The sequence below is a fragment of the Plectrocnemia conspersa genome, unplaced genomic scaffold, assembly GCF_051122295.1.
Source record: "Plectrocnemia conspersa isolate PC_06_02 unplaced genomic scaffold, ASM5112229v1 ptg000010l, whole genome shotgun sequence".
NCBI classification, from domain to species: Eukaryota; Metazoa; Arthropoda; class Insecta; order Trichoptera; family Polycentropodidae; genus Plectrocnemia; species Plectrocnemia conspersa.
This window is the reverse complement of record NW_028277174.1, coordinates 30,504,086-30,524,043: the sequence shown is the minus strand read 5'-3', so window position 1 is coordinate 30,524,043 and position 19,958 is coordinate 30,504,086. Positions and strand designations below refer to the sequence as shown.

The 19,958-nt window shown below is 32.4% G+C and overlaps 1 protein-coding gene across 1 annotated transcript in view; it reads right to left on the bottom strand.

The window, feature by feature from the left end:
• ldd (lipid droplet defective) overlaps positions 1-19,958 on the bottom strand; it is a 52,944-nt gene that overhangs the window by 1,803 nt on the left and 31,183 nt on the right. Inside the window, exons 20-52 of the mRNA XM_088196039.1 lie at positions 19,357-19,921; positions 18,349-19,293; positions 17,238-17,677; positions 16,997-17,165; positions 16,768-16,934; positions 16,438-16,693; positions 16,245-16,367; positions 15,974-16,185; positions 15,777-15,913; positions 15,585-15,703; positions 15,302-15,517; positions 15,039-15,243; positions 14,827-14,967; positions 9,938-10,077; positions 9,212-9,873; positions 9,023-9,143; positions 8,762-8,952; positions 8,562-8,700; positions 8,299-8,503; positions 6,382-6,583; positions 6,099-6,311; positions 5,764-6,037; positions 5,359-5,705; positions 5,066-5,301; positions 4,712-4,988; positions 2,626-2,731; positions 2,414-2,568; positions 2,140-2,349; positions 1,891-2,071; positions 1,706-1,818; positions 1,489-1,636; positions 883-1,422; positions 673-814 (exon numbers count right to left, since the gene is read on the bottom strand). Of these exons, the coding sequence (XP_088052165.1) occupies positions 673-814; positions 883-1,422; positions 1,489-1,636; positions 1,706-1,818; positions 1,891-2,071; positions 2,140-2,349; positions 2,414-2,568; positions 2,626-2,731; positions 4,712-4,988; positions 5,066-5,301; positions 5,359-5,705; positions 5,764-6,037; positions 6,099-6,311; positions 6,382-6,583; positions 8,299-8,503; positions 8,562-8,700; positions 8,762-8,952; positions 9,023-9,143; positions 9,212-9,873; positions 9,938-10,077; positions 14,827-14,967; positions 15,039-15,243; positions 15,302-15,517; positions 15,585-15,703; positions 15,777-15,913; positions 15,974-16,185; positions 16,245-16,367; positions 16,438-16,693; positions 16,768-16,934; positions 16,997-17,165; positions 17,238-17,677; positions 18,349-19,293; positions 19,357-19,921 (8,297 nt within the window). The remainder of the gene's footprint in view (positions 1-672; positions 815-882; positions 1,423-1,488; positions 1,637-1,705; positions 1,819-1,890; positions 2,072-2,139; positions 2,350-2,413; positions 2,569-2,625; positions 2,732-4,711; positions 4,989-5,065; positions 5,302-5,358; positions 5,706-5,763; positions 6,038-6,098; positions 6,312-6,381; positions 6,584-8,298; positions 8,504-8,561; positions 8,701-8,761; positions 8,953-9,022; positions 9,144-9,211; positions 9,874-9,937; positions 10,078-14,826; positions 14,968-15,038; positions 15,244-15,301; positions 15,518-15,584; positions 15,704-15,776; positions 15,914-15,973; positions 16,186-16,244; positions 16,368-16,437; positions 16,694-16,767; positions 16,935-16,996; positions 17,166-17,237; positions 17,678-18,348; positions 19,294-19,356; positions 19,922-19,958) is intronic.

Sequence of the window (19,958 nt, the reverse complement as noted above, 5' to 3'; positions counted from 1 at the left end):
CAGAGAGCCAAATGGTCTAGAGGTGTTCCTTATATTCTAGAATGGAAGGTACCAACTTAATTTGTGGATTATAAAAATGTCCTGAATTTTTTTTTACAACGCTTCGGTGGAAAAACATGGCTTAAATTTCGACTTAAAATTCATGGATGTTTCTGGTATAAGGGAAAAATAGTGATGTTTATTTGAAAAATGTGGAAAAAATATTGGACCGACCCTGAAATTTGCCCCCCCCCTTGAATTTGGCCAGAAAAATGCATGTCATTTAATGAAATACTATGAATCTTAATAAAAGATAACTTCTGCCCAACTCCTGAAAAAAGTTGAAATGACTTCCCTGAAGAGGTTTTTTGGAAAATTTTATTTCTGATTTCCCAGTTTTCTATATTTCTTAGAAAGAAGTTTTAAATTTGGTTCCGAGAAATGGAAAAGTAGTTTAAAGTGGTTCTGAGAAAAGTCTTTATCTCATTAGGAATGGTAAACTGTCGCCACATCTATAAATATATTCAGGGAATGATGTTACTTTGTGTTTCTCACTCAGGGAATGATGTCACAAAACAAACAATAATGGCTATCGCCGTCACGATTTTATTGCTTTTGACGTGAATTTTAGACTTCTGAGAAGTGATAAGATAAGTAGAAATGAATTTTGGGTTTGAAAATTTAAACATTTACCTATAGATCCGTTGCAAAGCTCGGAATGCTTGACAGATTTACCGTCAATGTAAATCTGTCCACCGCTCGGTGTCAATTCACCGGTCAACATCTTGAATGTTGTAGATTTTCCCGCTCCATTCACACCCAGTAGTCCAAAACACTATAAATAAAAACCATATTATACAATCATCTCATATTTTATAATCAATATCAATAAAAAAAACTAACCTGGCCATTCTTCACTCCAAACGTCATATTTTCTACGGCGACTCTATCCTCGATAACACCCTTATAAACCTTCTTCAACGACAGCACTTGTAAAACGTCCGATTTATCATTTTTAATAACGGCCATATTCATCTTGTCGATTTTGCTGTCTCTTTCGTTGATCTGTAACGCGGCATTATAATGAGCCTTCATCGTAGTCAATTCGATGCGATATCGTTCCGTCGCTACGTCGCAGTCTTCTATATCGGCGTCCATTATTATTTCGTTGTTCTTTCGCAACTTATTGATGATGCTATCCAAAAGATGATATTCGTAAGCCAAGTTTATGGAGAAGAACGCTATTGTGGTCAAAGTCAAGGCTATGTAATGTACTCCCATCAATTCCCATCCCAGCGGTGAGATGTAAGTGTCCATTCCGAATCTCATCAGCACTGAGGCTTGAATGGTGTTTTTGGATATTTCTACTAAACCATCTCCGAGTGCGAATTGAGGGAATATCATGAAGACTTTGTGTAGATTCCAACGAATATTGTCGGCATACTGTATTAAATATATTTCTATTAGTATAAACACTATTCACAAAAAATCATAGAACAAGAAAATCACCTCAGATTTAGACAACACGTCAATTATGAGCAGAATCGTGAGACCTATGACACCGATGAATACATTGAAGCAAAATAGGATCATGTTTGCTAAACTGGCATCGTTGAACAACTTTTCTAAAATGTGAGTCAACGACGAACAAGAAAACCTAATCAAAAAAGATTTTTTATTGATCTTGTAACAAATTTCTTAATCTTACATATAAATAATAAATTACCCGTAAAGTAAAAGCAATAGACAAATTGCTGGTAAATTCTCTCTTGCAACAAACACAGGTAAAGCAAATATCTCAAACACGCATACGGATATTAAAGTCGCTATAATGATTACCTGTAAATAAAAATATATAATTAATCATGTTATATATAATGGAAAAGCTTTTAAGCAAAAAATAAATAGTACCAAAACATCCCATAGCAATGTACTGATCCAATAAGTCAACGGTGAAACTCCGCAGAGTAATTGAAGCCTTTTTTCTTGACTGACTCTCTCTTTGACTAAATAAATGCACGCACCAGCGGGTACTAAACTAAATCCAATCGATAGAATTACAGCTATTCCTACATCAGCAATGTGCTGCAATCTAAAATTATATATTTAATTAATACTTGAGATACGTAATAGGTAATTGTGTTTAAAATATATGAGTACAGTGTTGATTTGCTTAGTTGCTCAACCGATAGTTTCAACGGATGGTTATAAGTAGTGATATTCATATTGCTATTGCGCTTTAATATGGCGTTGTTTAAAGTGTTCACATACGACGGTAAAGCATGATCGCCTTTATTATTGTACCAAACTAAAAAGTTCGCTTTGTGATCGTTTGAGCCGTTCAATTTTCCAGAGCTCCAACCGCCGTATCTGTAATATTAATAATTTATAAACCGTCTTCCTTCAAGATTAAATTATTTCTAATAAAACATACCGTTTTTCTGTATATAAGTCTTGAGTATTGACAATCCATCGTACTATATGTTTATTCGACGGTAAGACAATCATCTGATTTTGCGTTGAAATGGAACTATTGCCATAATCGTTGCATACTTGAACTCCTTCTTCGCATTCACAAAAACGATTGCTCTAAAATCATTAATTAGATATAGCTATGTAATAACGCATATTCATTAAATAATATACCTTTGACCAGTGTTCAATAGTTCGATTGCCGTCTTTTACTGATTTTTTCAATATATCGTTTATAATAGAAAATGTTCTTTCGTTATCAATATGATCTAGTGGTAAACTGTAATCAAAAAATTATTATTAATAAAATATAAATATCTAGATACATACTAGGGTTCTCAATCGAATATTTGATTATTCGCCCGATTTTCAGCTTTACGAATAATAGAATAATTAATTGCTATTTGTAAAATATTCGTTTATACTATCTCAAATGAAATTTGAAAAAAAATTTAGAACGAAGCAATTTGTATACAGTAGACCCCCCAATAACACGGTGAATTGGTGCCCGTTATTTTATTTGTGAGTGAGCTAAAGGTAGGATATCTCACCACACACGCCTGATTCGTACTTACGTATTGCAAAAAATTGTATGAGTATTTTCTAGTCCCCCAACTACACGCTCTCAAATAGCACGTCCATAATTTACCGTGTTATTGGGGGTCTAGTGTATTTCTTTTTTCTCTTAATATTTATTAATTAAAATTAACAGGTTAGCCTAATGCGTCATGATTGCCAAAAGTATAAAATATGTTACAATTTTAAAATACATACAAATATATACATATATACGTATGCATGCATAAATTCATATACGCATACACACACATACATATATAAGTAAAAATACATAAGCAAGATAAAAGAACAGACACAAATCACATCAACAGGTGTGCATTGTCCCACACGAATTGAACCAAAACCCCATATGTGCATGAGAAAATGTAAATATCTCTATGCACAGTATTGAACAGAAGAACGGCCTTTGCCAGAGAAGAGTTGGCAAGTGCTTCAGTTCTAGACTTTACAGGCAAGAACAGTGGACGCGATCGATAACTATATCCACCTTCCGGAGTCCACATTTGGAGCTGCTCGAGTGCCGAAGGAGTGTCTACGATGCCTTTGAGCAATTTTCAGAAGTGCTAAATTGTATAAACTTTTGCGAATTGACAAAGAAATGTATCCCAGCGCTCCCAAAATAAAAGCATGGATAATACCCGTATTCCTCCAAGTGTAAATATCGAAGGAATTTACGCTGCACTTTTTACAGCTTAAATTCATTATATTGACTCATTACGCCTGGAATCCATATTATTGAGCTAGTTTCTAGTGTGCTGCGGACTAGAGCATCATAAAGAGTGCGCAATGCGCAGTATTCCTGAAGTAGCGTACATTCCTTGAAATAAAACCGAGCATTTTTAATTTTAATTTTTAATTTCTTCAACATTCTTCGAAAGTCACACCTAAATCTTTAGTAAAAGAAGACCTATCTAGAATATATCCGCCGAGACGGTAGGAATATTTTGCCAGCATCGACGACCTTGAAAATTAAATTGTGTGACATTTCTTTACACTGAAAGGCAAATGGTTATAGCAAGCCCACTTCCATAAAGAATTGAGATCATCCTGCAGGTCGAGGGAATCCGAAATCGACTGCACTTTCTTGAAAATTTTCAAGTCATCTGCATATAATTAAAAATTTGAACAATGCATTGCTGTTTATATGTCATTAATGAACAATAGAAACAGCAATGGACTCAAGTTGGATCCTTGAGGTACTCCAGTCTTATATCGTTCTGAAAAAGAGTTTTTATACTTGACGAACTGATATCTATTGGTCAAGTAATTTGAGAATAGGTTTATAAAACCTTCAGAAAACCCGATATTAGATCATTTTTTCACAAGTAAAGCATGATTAACTTTATCGAATGCCTTTTCAAAATCTATGTATATGACTTCCACTTGTACATCAGAGTCCAATTTGAAACAAAGTTAGACAAAACCATAAGATTAGTGACAGTGGATCGAGATTGACAGAAACCATGTTGCTACTCGAGAAGCATACATTTGCAATGATTAAAAATGTATTTATATAAATACAATTTTAAATAATTTTGCACGTGCTGAAATCGACGCTATTTGTATATACCCGAGTGACCAGTGCCACTCCAAAATCTATGGTCCTTTATGCGCCTTAATTTTGTTTCGAAATGCGAAAAAAAATACGAATATATACTATATATATATTCCTAAAACATACCTCACAAATTCTGCACTGAATTGGTTGTATAGAGCTGGAGTTAAATTTATCGGATTTTCACTATCGGCTGGCGGTCTAATCAGAGAGAAACCCATCGCTAGTGCCACAAACACAGCTGGCAAGATCAAAGTGATGATTAGAAGTCGGTAATTGCGACGGTAGTGCAAAAACCGCTTTAACAGCAATGCTGATAATTGCTGAGGAATTGATCCGTGGAGTTTTTGATTCTTGTCTAAAGACGTCAGACAATTAGAATCGTCGAATACTTCTTTGGTATCTGTTAACAAAATACAACACCTAAATTGTAATTCTTCTTACTAATTTATAATATATAAAATAGAATCATAAATTTACCCGTATTAGATATCGTATCGGATGTAGAAGAACCGCTCGATGTACTAGGAGTATTCATTTCACCCATTTCCGCACTCCAATTCTTATTATTGTCACTCTTATGCAATAGTTCGTCTTCTTCGGCTTTCTTACAAATGCTCAAAAACACTTGCTCTAAATTACTGCAATCCATAGACATGCTATCGTATTTCAAAGTCTGCTTTGTCTTCTCCAATTGTTGAATCAGTTGAATGAAGCTGTAAATAAATTACGTTAATATCTATTCAATTAAAAGTATATCAACCGAAGCTCACTTATTCTGTTGCAACATATCGTCAAGATACGGTAGATTGATAGATATCGTATTCCCGTATACTTCTTTCACGTTTGCGTTGCCAATGTTCTCTTTAACTACATTCAGAAGCTCTTTGATATTCTTATTCATTTCGCACATTTCTATATTTAAATTCATATTGTCTTTAGCGTCGTATATCTTTATTATGTCTGTGCTTAGATTCTTTTCGTTTTCACCCATCAACTTTGCGTCGCCGATTATGTAATTCTTATGCGGCACTATCAAAGGGTATGTGACGTTCAGCTTATAGCCGTCGCCGTACTGATGCTTCAATGCCAACGGAGAACCGCTTGTTAAAATTTTGCCCTGGAAAATATTTTTACTAGCTTTATGTGCTGATATAATAAGGTGCATTTATATATACCTTATGCATTATAACTAAAGTATCGCTCAACAATTCCGCTTCATCCAGATGGTGGGTCGTCAAAAGAATGGTACGATTTTGTTTCAATCCAACGATTAAAGACCAAATATCTCTCCTAGCCACCGGATCAACGCCACTCGAAGGTTCGTCCAACACCACGAGGTGAGGGTTAGAAATAAAAGCGAGTCCAACGCAAAGGCGACGTCTTAAACCGCCAGATAATCGATGGACCGGTTCCGTCGCGAGATGACCGAGACCCATAATCTCCACCATACTAAAAAAAGATTGATTATCATCACGAAACAACTATATCGCATAATAATCTAAAACATTACCTTTCCACGTCGTATTTAATCTGTTTATAACTCGATCCTGTTTTCAATTGAGCGTAATAAATGAGATGCTCCTTGGATGTCAAAGTTTCGATCAAAACATCAGATTGCGGACATAGACCGATATGATTCAAAACGTTCTTCTTATTGTCTTCGATCGGTTTATTGATTGTTATTTTACCATAGTCAGGCATTATCATACCCATTAATATATTTCTATAAATAAGTTACTTATTAAATATTGCATTTAGCAATACAGATTATCATAGAATATATAAAATATTACATGAGCGTCGTTTTCCCAGCGCCGTTGTGACCCAAGAGAGTCGTAATGTGACCTTTAACTAGATCTATTGATACATTGTTGAGGGCCATTCTAGTGCTGTTGCCGTTTTTGTACGCCTTCGTTATTTTGTCGATTCTCACTCCGATGTCAGATTCATTTGGTCCAGATTCCGCTTTGATGTTGTCGAGATATATTTTTTGTTCTGTGATATATTATAGTAATTAGCTAGCAATCATTTTTTTAAGATCTCTAATATGTGTAAAATCAGCTTGAAGAAGATTTTTTATAGACTTTCAATGGAAATAAGAATATGAAAACTACAAATAAACACAAATCAAGTAGTATCAGTAATCAGTAGCAGAGCAAACTGCAATCATCAACCAGTAATTACCACAAGAGTATTAATATATCAAAAAAAATCTATCCAAATCGATTTTTGGAACAAGATAAAAAAAGTTTCCCAGAAAAACAGATAATTGGCTTGTCGATAAAAATTTCGGTAAATCATCCAAATCTAAAAAGTTTTGATTTTGAGTACTCCCTTTCCTCTGTTAGATAGTCTGTATCATCCAGAGAAAGAATGTAACGCGTACCACAACAAAAGGCTTACACCTTTGGGACCGACGCCAGGGCTTCGCCCTTGTTCCCAAATTATTTTAAGAACTTTATGTGACAATATTATATTATATTTTAAAAATATAATATCTATTCTTCGACTTATATGAAAATATTAATCAAAGTGAATTCAAACCGAATTTTGGTCAATAGGAGGGCGCAAAAACAATTACGTAATTGTTACCGAGCGTTCCCACTGCAACGGCACCGACACGATTCAATTGCTTTTGACTTCTAAGAAGGGATAATTGTTTTTTGAGCTCTCCTATTGGTAAAAATTCGGTTTAGTCGATTTTTACTTATTGTAAATCGTATTATTGTTATAAAAAGTCTTAATATGAACGCTAGATAACCGAGCGTTACACTGCGACGGCACGATTTTATTGCTTTTGACGTGGATTTTTGACTTCTGAGAAAGCATAAATTTGGTTTAGTCTTTTCTTACTTATTATAAGTCGTATTATTGTTATAAAAAGTCTTAATATGAACGCTAAATAAATGAGCATTTTCACTGCGATGGCGACGAAACGATTTTATTGCTTTTGACGTGAATTCTAAACAGGGATGCAGGCGGGGGCATATCTTTTATTTTCACTAACTAAATTTCAATTATTATTACATATTGACCCCAACTATGAATAATTAAAGAGATATTTATCAATATTCGAATTTGAAATCATTCATTTTTGCATGTGTATATACTACACAGCACAGTAACGCATGGATTAATTTGATTAAAAACAATTATAATTTATTGAGATTGAGATTATTTCATAGAATTAAGGCATGACGTATTTTGTCAAGTCTTTTCAAAATCAATATATATATAACATCCAGCTAATTACCTACATAAATAAAATTGCTACTGATTTTTAAACACGAAAACTATGGTGTTGCATAATTGTGTATGTTACAGTGAAGTTATATTTTCATTAAATCATATCCGAATACAGTTTCACCAGTAGATATATATTTCTATTGGCGAAAATATAATTTAACTGTTTATTATGTATTTATTATCAATCAATTTGACTGTGGCAAAATGTCCATTTGTTGTTCAAACTTAAACCTAACCTAAACGAATCAAGCATTATTGTATTGTTTATTGACGTTTCGTAACTCACAAATGTGAATTTCAGCAACAGTATACATGTTAGAATACAGTTTCACTAGTGAAATTATAAATCAATTATTTGATACATTTTCACTGGCCTAGTTAGTGAAATTATATTTCTACTAACTGAAAATATACATTTACTGTAACATCTCGAATTAATACATCCATTTAAATATAATACTTACTGAATCTCAAATTGTTTATGATGTATCCGATTATGAAATACAATATAGAATCGAACAGAATGATGAAAACGGTGTTCATAACTGTTATCGGATCTTCTGGAAGAGGTGAGACATTAAAATTGCTCCATTGAAGACCGACTCCTTGTACTTCAAACCGAGAGGTCAATAAAATTCCATAGCAGAAACCGGAAGACATGAATAGACTCTGTAAATAATCATTTATGTTATGACCCATTAAAAACAATAGTAAGAACTGAACTAACCGTTAAGATCTTCTCCGGGAACGTTAGGAACGATTCAAGAGCTAAGACTATCACATAGGGTAAGAAGCAAATCAGATAGAATATGACAGCTGAAACAGCGCCTAAACTAGCCGATTTGAAGAAAGATGTCACCATGTAACTGTAAAAATACATATATTAATATTTATAAAAATATATTTAATTGTAAGATTTGATCATACCAAAACATGACTATGGATACTCCAAAGTTGAATAAGACGAGCAAAACCAGAAAGGCGTCAGATTGAGGCAAGACCTGTCCAAACTTTAATATGATACAAAGAGCAACCATTGTTGCTATCACTTCCAGTATTGACGATATAAACCACGAGAATGTGTGATAGTTTCGGTTCATTCCCATCACGCACATCAACTATAAATTATGTAATATATAATACAAAAAAATAAGATCATAATCAGATTGTATATAATATGATACAAACCATCGTATTTCCCGACTCTCTTTCCCATACTAAATGCCTAACAACTGAAGCCACTACTAGAATCATCGAGAAGAAGAATACAATCACTAACGCTTGTGATTCATTCACAATAGTTTTAAAACTGAAAAATAATCATATCATTACATATAATCTATTCTAAGCTTTATATATTTTAAAACATATACTTACTCGTCTTTAGCATAACAAGGATATGGCATTTGTTGCGTATATACAGACCAATCAGTCATATTAGATCCGTCGATAGATCTCTTAACTCTTGAATCTTTATTTATTGATATTATAGCTTTATCGATCATATCTTGAAGTTGAATAAATCCTCTGAAGTACCTTAGATTTTCAATAAAATCTCCATTAGGTCCCGGAATCCAGAATCTATTCTTGATACGACTCGTAGATGGAACGTTATCGATGTCCATTCTGATCTTATATTCAATAGTCTTATCATCGTTCTTAACAAACACAATGCCCGCCATGAATTCGTTGACTTCCATCAGCCTCAAAGCTTTCTTTTCTAATTCTTCTTCACTTTCAACGGACACGAATCTATTTAGACTAATACAGTTTGCCATTTTAGATATTCTTATTACCAATTCTTTCATATCTTCAGTATCACCGAATCCGTTTACTAGTTCAGATACGTTTAAGTTTGTCGATACGTTTCCGTTGGATAGTTTCTCGAACAATATCTTGATTGATTCGCTTTTGAGTAGGTGTTGGACAGTTGTTAAGCTCTCTTTATGCTCTATTATTTCATCTAATGAGTTGAACATGTACGAAAATCTATCGAGAAGGTTTGTTAATTTGCCGACCTGATTGAAACTTTCATTGGCCTAAAACATTATGTTAAATGGTTGTTAAAATATTTAAGGCATAATAAAATATATTATTACTTACGTGTGTTATTATTTGTTGTACGTCTGGATTACTTGGTGTATATAATATTTTTCCCATCAATAAAGGTTTAGCATAAGTCCATAATATTTTACCACCGCCCATGTTCAAAATTTCCTTATAAAGTCCTCGGCAGTAATCGGCTGCAATATTAAAATAAATTAAAACAATTTTATAGAAACATATAATCTTTGATTTTGTGATTTTAAAGAAAAGTTATTCAAATATTGAATAGTACATAAGAATAATCTGTCGATCTCTGAGGAAAGACTATAGAAAAAAAGAGTAAATGATATCATTTTTCAGACGTATCAATATAATACCACAAAAATATTTCTACAAGAGTTATATTCTTTTTACAGAAACATCAAGAATTAAGGTGATGCTTCTATAAGAAAATGTCTCCAATATACGATGTCTTCATAATGTATGAAACAAGAGGAAAATGATGATATTTCCTAAGGTGTTACAAGCAGTGGCGTAGCTAAGGTATGTGCCGCCCAGGGCGATCATTAAAATTGCCGCCCCCCCATACATTTTTTGCAGGGTCATAATCTCTTGTTATTTATTAAGCTCTTGTTATTCGTTGATTTATATATGTTTTAGTGCATTCAGGACTAAGAACTACACTAGACGATCCCATCGCAAATATGCCGCCCCCAAGCAAGTGCCGCCCGGGGCGCCCCGCCCCCTCATAGCTTCGCCACTGGTTACAAGCCTATCATTAATTGCGGCAAATGTGGATCATCAATGAGGATCGATCTGTACTTGGAATGTGCTATTAAAATACGATTTTTAGTAGCACTTTCTACATACAGTTCCATTTCAAACATTAAAGTTTTTATAGGCATTAAAATAGCATAGGAGAGTGAATGAGTTCTACCTGCTTCAGAGATATTTAGGACTATATTGTTTGGGTTTTTAATTCAGAGTGTTCCAAGCCTTCCCAAATTCTTGGAAATTGTTCATATATATATGATTCAATCAAAATTTATTGTTACAAACCACTGACTATCTCTCAAAATAATTTCCTGTTAAATAGCACTCACTATTTTATTTCATTAAATTACAATAGATATGCATTTTATTTTATATAATACTCATTAAAATTGTACTCCATTTAATCATAATAAACTCAAATTAAACATTGTTTTAAAATTATTTCAGAATTTTTATAAGCAGTCACCCATCCAATACTACTTAAATTCGGTCGTTCGCTACACTAACGAAACGCTAATGCGCAGTTTATATATTTTAACCCTTTGCACTCGTAATCGTTTTCGTACTAGGTATGTCGCCAGCTCGGGAAAAATGAAAAATGTTAAATTCTTTTTAAAAATTAAAATTATAAATGTAGAGCATAACTATGAATAAACTAATATCAAAAACGAAGAAATCAAAACAAATACTTGCATTTCTCTAAATTACATTTTAATATTTTTTGGTTCTCTCAAGTACCATTGGTTGGCAATCCATAACAATAAATTAACACAATAGGGTGACGACCCTTTTTAAAATATTTATGGGACCGAAAAATGTTTAAACCATAAATATACACCAATAACAATATGCCGCTCGGTTTTAGGTTTAGATATATCTACCTGCGAACGAAGCCAGCTTACATCGCTCGCAGAATTACAAATTGTACGTTTTTTCCATAATTTAAGAAACCCACAAGATATCTATATTTTTATAAACTAATATTAGTCTCATCGCCCCATCGAAGGGCAAATGGAACGTTGCAGTTAGTGTCATATTATTTTATATATTTCTTAATTAAAAATAGACAAAACTTTTATTAATGAATAGCTGTATGGTAAATATGTATTTGTTTGTAATTTTATACGACGACGACGGTCAATTGGGCGATGGTTTATTGGGCGACAGAAATTAAAAAAAACTTGCACGCCTTGCTTTATTGTAAATATTAATAAAATATACATCAACTATTTATAGGACACCTTGAACAAAGTGGTACATGTATATACCACCAAAATTAAGGTTTATTTTTCCTATGTTTTTTTTTTAATAATGAACCTAATGTTACAAGAGCACCCGTGATAACGTACATTGGTAGGTCAGTTTACCATTCAATATAAAGTTGACTTAATTTAGAATATTGCATCCTAAAACGACAAATAAGATATTAATTCATTTTTAAAAAATGTAAATAAAACAAAAATATGTGTCCTATAAAGGGTTTAAACGAAAAATTATATTGGAAATTCCAAAAGTTTGTTCTCACAGTAATTTATAATTCTCAAAATATAAAAAAATCGCGTAAAGGGTAAAATCTGCGATAAGCACTTATCAGCGCTAGTTCTGGGTTATTATATTTATATATAACTACCCTATCCAGTTTAAAATAGATAACGGTAAAGTATGCGATTTTTGGGAATTCCAAAAGTTTGTTCTCACAGTAGTTTCCAAGGCTCAAAACATAAAAAAAATTCGCGTAAGGTCCCACTATAAACATTTTTTTGGTAGGTATTTATAATAAAATTACCGACTTTAGCCTAAGTGTTTTATGATATCGAGTAACTTTCTTAAATTCTTGAATAAAAAAATCAAACTGTTTAAGTGATTAATTTTATGATTAAATATGCACAAATGATAAGTAAATATACATATACATATATCTTATGTAGGTATAATTTATTTTGTTTAGACTGAATAATGTTTTCATCTTTTAATTCTTTTCTACAAAATATTACTTATATTTTCGTATGTATTTAATTACGTTAATTATTTAATTAATTATAAGATCATGATTTGCATCACATTTATTTGTAATGCATTATTATTCTATCGCCCAAAAGACCATCGCCCGTTTGTCTGTCGCCCATTTTGAATCGCCCATTTGACTGTCACCTAATATACGATTATACACTATCATTACAAAACATATCTTCACAATCACTATATTTAGCCATAGCACTATTTTTTCACAATAATATTTAAAAATTAACTTTACAATAACTTCACAATAAAATTACAAAATAAGTAATTAAACAAAATTATCAGTCACTATATATAGTTTCACTTAGACACAAATTACGGACAACCGAGCCGCTGTCGAAAACAGAATAGGTAATAAAAACGCCACCGACGCGTGTCAACCGAAAGGCGATCGCCAACTGTTGCCTTTGGGAGAAGCTACGGCAAATCTGCCGTTAAATTTAGTCATCAAAAAAACCCCGACTTATCCCGATAAATAAGCTCTCCCCGGCTTGATTCAGGTAAAAATGATATTTTTTTGATAAGGTATGACTCTTGAAACTCTTGTCTACAAAACTGCAAAAACGCCATTCAAAACATGCACAGGAAATACCCAAAAATCGACGTTATATTTCATTAATTGAAATGGTGCGTCTGACGCGCCTGACGAGTAATATAGACCCAAGTACTGGTGCGTCTCACGCACCATACGAGCGGAAAGGGTTAATGCACATTACAAATAAAACGTTGCTCAATCTATGCATTTACTTAATGCTCATTTATTATTATTGTAATGCATTAACAATTAGTTTTATGGAACAAAGTATTTATTTAAATATACATCTCTTAACACTTTACCTACCGCTCACGCCAATTGGCGTCCTGAGTGTGCCGAAAGTTAAACACTGCAGACGCCAATTGGCGTCCTGTGTATGTGATCGTTTCCATGTCAAATTAAAAATATATGTTTAGTGTTTTATATGATTTTTTTTAAGAGATGACTAAATAAATGTATGAATTTTCATTTTATTTTTAAATTTTTTTTTAAATTATATTTAGACAAATGCGAAGGTTTTATAAATATATTTTGTATTTCTTCCGGTATCTTTTTGACTACCAGACAAACTTATGTATCTTTTGATGCGGTCCGAATATTTTAATGATTTTTTCTAGACATGTTATAAATGTATCAATGCATCAATTCAAGTCATCAATAAGTGATTCTCAACATGTGGTTCGCCGGAAATAGAAAATAATTAATACATATCCTTAATATTACATTTTTTAAATGATTATCTTGATTAAAATATTCTGACCGTATCAAAAGATATATAAATTTAAATAAAAAAGGTAAAATTCGCGAAGATTTGCGAAAAAGTGCCGGTATTTAGCGTAAGTCTGGTAGTGAAACTGCCAGTCGGTAAAGTGTTAAAATAATTCCCAGCAAAATACACCCTTTCTGAATTACTTTTAGCGTCATCGTAAAGAAAAAACTTTATTTAAACATAATTTATAAGGCTTGGAATACTGAAATTAATATATTTTTAAAGTGCGCAGATTACCAAATTATAATATAAAAAAATAGAGCTCATCTCTACGCTGCTCCAACATCTTTTAATACATCACTACCCCCTCTCTTTCGGGAGAGGGTATATAAGGGCTTGAACGTTTTTTGAAGGGGCGTGAGAAATTAATCTCTAAATTAAATGGGGTTACCCTACAATGGCTTCTTTGTATCGAGAGATTGTCTGGTGTCTCAAAAGAGTGTATAAAAATTAGTCGCGAAGCCTTGAAAGAGAATGTAACACCCCTCTCTGGCAACTAGAAGTGTTTATGCTCCTCAGACGTTATTAATCTGAACCTCAAACCTCCTCTGAATTAAGCTGAGATTGAGACTAGGAATCCGATCTTTCAGTTGAGACTGAGGCTACGTCTCTAAATAAATGGCAGCTCTATTTGACTCTCGTTGGTCAACCAAAGTGGGATTCTGGTGATTCCCTGCTCCATTTGGATTTGACTGTATAAATACTTTGTGGTTGTAAGTAAAACTAAAGTTATTATAACACTTGATATAAATTATTTCAGGCGCTATCTAGAAAGATTAGATGTTTTACAAAGATTAGGAGATACAATGGATCATGGCGGAAAAGTAGGATAAATAAATTTAAACATACTTGGTAGAGCATCGAGTTGTTTCTGATCAGGCTTCACAATATTATCTTTAGCCTGGGCGATCACACGGTAAAACCTATTGATGTTAGTCTGGAACGGCTTACCACACATCATCACACCAGCTTCGCTCAAAAAAGTGGGTTCTAAAAATATACCAATTCAATGAATAATAAATGATTTTCAATATATAAATACTATTCTCTTTATAGCTCACCGGCTAATAATGAAGATATACTCGATGAAGATTGAAGCGACTGTATCAAAGGCTCATTCTTTGCTACATCGGTTACGTTATCAATCACTTCCTTGAAGAATGGCATCAATCGTGAAGTTTTACCAATGTTGCTGATGACTATTTTACCTTCCTCTTCAGGTATGTCTAAGGTCGATAGCATTTGTTTGATGACAAAGTCCATTACCTTAAAATTATGTTAATATTATAGCAAAAATATTATTTAATTATTATATTATTCGTACAATATTAGAAACTGTAGTGAAGTTAATCTTTTGGAACATAATCTCAGCCATAATTTGATTTTCTTCATTGCTCAGACCGCAGAGAGCTACACCGATGTCTTTAATGCTCAAACGTCTCTGTGCCATTGGAGCATTTATCGTAAACACTTCCATGAATAGGTTAGGTTTACAAACATATTCTGTGATATGCACTTTTTCTTTATTAGACATAAGAATCTATAAGATAAAATATCTATTTAGATACATTATTACGTAAATATATTATTAATGTAAATATACGCACAGGTTCTAGATTTAGAACTCCGTGTTCCAATTCGTCCAGTACATTCATTTCTAACTTTGTACTGTTATTTATTTCTAATTTCATATCTCTCCAATCTTTAAATGTGTGTTCCAATTCGACTACGGAAAAAATACGTTAAAATCAATATAAAATGTATATTATATTAATTTGACAATAATATATTATACATACATTTTAAATTGACTGTTGATAAAAATTCATCTGGTAAATTACCGAGAGAATTTATGCCTTTGATGATGTTGTCTAAATCTGTTCCGATTTCAAAACCGGAAAATATGGGTTTGAATTCCAAAAACATGCCTTCAAGTCTGAAAATAATCATAATCAATGCTATGCTCAATGTAAATACCGAATCAGTTTGAACCTACTTGGACGCTAAATATTTCGAATAATCTTTCTGCATCATTTGTAATGCTACGTCTATAGTAGAATTCAGATGACCATTCTTTATCCCATTCCAATCGAAAACACCCAGTGATTCTACAAGTTGACCCGCGTTTATCAAAAATTTTTCAATGCTCAATATGATTCTTGATAACCATTCGCAAGACCAAAATGCTTCCGCTTGTAGCTTTTGAATCTATAAAATAATAAATATAAACAAATCGTCATAAAACATAAATTCAACGATTAACGTACATTATTTTTAATGTATTCTTTATCCAAATATTTCATGACTATATCAAAGTACTTTGACGCATTCTTATCGAATCTAACATCTCTAATCGTTCTGCTCGATAATTTAAAATCATCTTTTAAAACCTATAAAGAAAAAAGTATTATTATACAATATTGCATATATTATCTAGCAACTCATTTTTATTATAAATACCATATTCAAATCGATACTCAGATTTGTATAGTCAAACGTTATGTTATCGACATCTTTAACTAATTTATCAATTTCACTCCTTAAAATAGTTTCGTTAAGAATCACTTTACTCAACGTTATTACAACGGGAATAGTTTGAGGCATAACTGTAGATAGATATTGTACGGTTGGATTCGAAACGAAGCCTTTAACTTCTCTAAAATGCGGTATACTGGCACGAATCAGCTTCATTACGTTTGATCCCAAGGTCAAGTATCTAATTTATTAAATTATATAACAATAATATTAATATAATAAAAATTAATGTATATTTTACGGTATTATCCTTACAATGATATTTTATCAATCACTTCCATTCCCGATTGTTTAATCAGACATTTCGTGAGCTTCTCTTGATTGATGCTATTAGCGTCGTTTAAATAATATCGGACATGATCCAGTAGTTCGTTTAAAGCTTTATTCATTTCAATCCATGTGTAATTTCTTCCAGATAGAATCTATTAAAAATATTATATAGATTAGATACATGAAAGACGTTAATACAACTATGATAGATTACCTCAGAAAGAGCCAAATTCCAGTGAAAATCTTCCACGAGCATGGTGTGAATTTCTGTGAGGTTCATATCGGGTAATTCGCATATCAAAGTTGTGTATTCATCACGTTTGATGAACTGCAAATTCACTTGCTTTATCCACGGCGTCAAAGTCGAAGACACCGATGAAAAACTAAGCATTTATACATTTATATTTATTGATCTAAAGTTGAATCTTCAGTACAAAAGATAGATAAAGACAGACCTAGATTTGACGAAGAGTGTTAATCCATCTACAACATTATTTATGATAAAGAATCCAATGTTTATCTTAGAAGTTTTAGTAGATAGTTCTTTGGTAATGTTGCTCATTTTAGAAATGGAATCGTCTGTGAGCCATTTTGGTTGCAGGGCTTTTTGCGGTCCATTCTTAACGAGCCGTATTAGATGCGCTTCTAATTTATCAATATCTTCCGCGAGTATTGTATCGCTTAAAGGGCTATTGTCTTTGAAGTTTTCTTTATAGACTTGAGCGGCGATTCGTAGAGGAAGAATCTCTGAATGGAGAGCGGTTTCGTTTAAATCACACAGAGAATTTCTGTACTCCGATATGAGACCAGTCTTATCAGGTATGTAATCGGAGAGTTGTAGCTGACACAATAACTTTGTATCGTTGATTTTGATGTCTTTTATCAAACGCACAATCTGTAAATAATAATTTAAATGAATACTCAAACCGTTGCATCAATAAAGTACAGTCGACTCCCCTATAGCATAGGGATTGGGACTTCGTTATAGGAATACTACGTTATAGGGGACTAGAGACCCATAGAAAATTTGAGGCTAGGTTTTTTCAACTTTCATTAATAACATGATAATTTTCTTTATTGTTTTCTGTCTGCATTTCTTCTCGAATTTTATAACATGGTGCTTGAAATTTTTATAATTGTTTTTTTAATTCAGCAGATTGCTCTGTGGAACATTCGTACTGAATAAATTATTATATTTACATGGGTTTTGCTTTTAAATTTTGAAAAAAATGTTTAGAAAGATTACGTATTATTTTAAATGTAATAAAATTTTAATATTGGATATAAAGTGTCTTATATCATATATCTAAATATATTTTATGATTCATTAATACTTTTTTAGATTTGTAATAGATATGTATTACATAATTGTACATTGATTTGCTTGATCATAATTGTTTCCATAGCTATACAAAAATAAATATTTTCTTTCTGTATTGTAATGAATATCCCTGGAATGTTAAAGCGCAGAGGCGTTTTGCCCGTCACAGAATACGTCCAGTGAAATCAAGGGACAAACGGTAACAAGAACTACGCTATAGGAGGGAACACTTTAATAATACAAACCTTAATTTCTGCCATTTTGGATACTAAATCATCGATAATGAGTGGAGAGTTTTCTACGACGTCCATGAATTTACTCACATATGTACCGTTATACATTTTTCTGACATGATCCCACCAATCGTATCCATTTATAAAGCTGAACATTATGTTATAGTGCTGTATTCGCATATCTAAATATTTTTCGAATCGCTCCAAACCTAAGCTTCGAGCATATTGTGTCATATTCTTTAATATTTCACCCGGAGTTTGCGTATGGAATCCGATGATATGATCTAAATTATACTTCCAAGTATTATTTGTATATTCAGTAACATTCAATAATGCTTTTGCAAAATTTTCAATAATATTATTCTTCTTTCCGTCATCGAATCTTTTGATATAATCTTCATAATTAGTTTTGCACAATTGCTTAGTTAATCTTAAATTCGAGTTCAGCCATATATTTTCTGGAGTAGAATATAACTCATCTTTACAAATCTTTTTGATACCGTTGATCAAATCAAATTCTTTTACATCTGACACCGATTTCAATTCTTCAGTGATCAGATATATGAATATATCGATCATCTCTGATGGACGTTTCTCAAATAATTTTATAAATAAGACAAGATTTTCACTATCTTCAATGATAAATTCAGAATCATTTAAAGCATGAGCTTTCTTTAAATAGTCACGTAGAGTTTTAGTTATATCAGAGAGATAAATCATATTCATTCCGTTTATGAAGTGAAACGAATCGAGAACTGTATTATTACGTTCATTTTTAATCAGCACAGTTTGACTTATATTCAGTATTTTATCAATCCAATCATTTGTGAAGACAGGATACGTTGTATTCTTTTTTGATATGACTAACATTTTCTCTTTTAACGCTTCGCTATTCTCCATCAATTTTTCAAATGAGGCCGTGTAATTTGTTATCGGAACGTAATAGAAAATATTTTGCTAAAAATAATAAAATAAAAACATCAATCAATCGTTATATTAAAATAAATATAATTAACATACCGTCTTAGAGAATAAGTCCAATAGAACGTTCTCGTTCATCGGAATCGATACCCAATGCACTAGCGACGGGCAAATGTACGGTGTTATTGTATTGATATCTTGCCGCGAAACTCTTGATTGTGCAGGAATTGACAGCTTGTTCATTGTTATCTCGCAATCCCAAAACTTTCTTCCTAACGATGCATAGATCTGCTTCATGAACTCTTGATCCAAGAACGAGTTGAATAAGACGTCTACAAAATCAGGTAGTTTATCATATATGATGTAAGGCCCAGTCTTTTTTGTGAAGCCGATCAATTGTAATAAATTAGCTCCAGGTTCTAATAGCTCGTTTGAATATTCGGTTAAACCACTGACTATCTCTTGCCCCGCTTCAGCTACGTATTTTATTATATGTTTAGAGGCAAACCAATAGAGTTGCCTGCAGTATTTATCCGATTTGGTTTTGTTAACTTGACAATTGATAGCCAATTCCCATAGCTTTGAAACAGATACAGTACTATCTATCTCTATTACGGCATCGTCTGATGAACTGATCAAAGTATCGATGGTTTTGACAAAATTTCTACAATATAAAATAAATATTCATTACCCATATTACA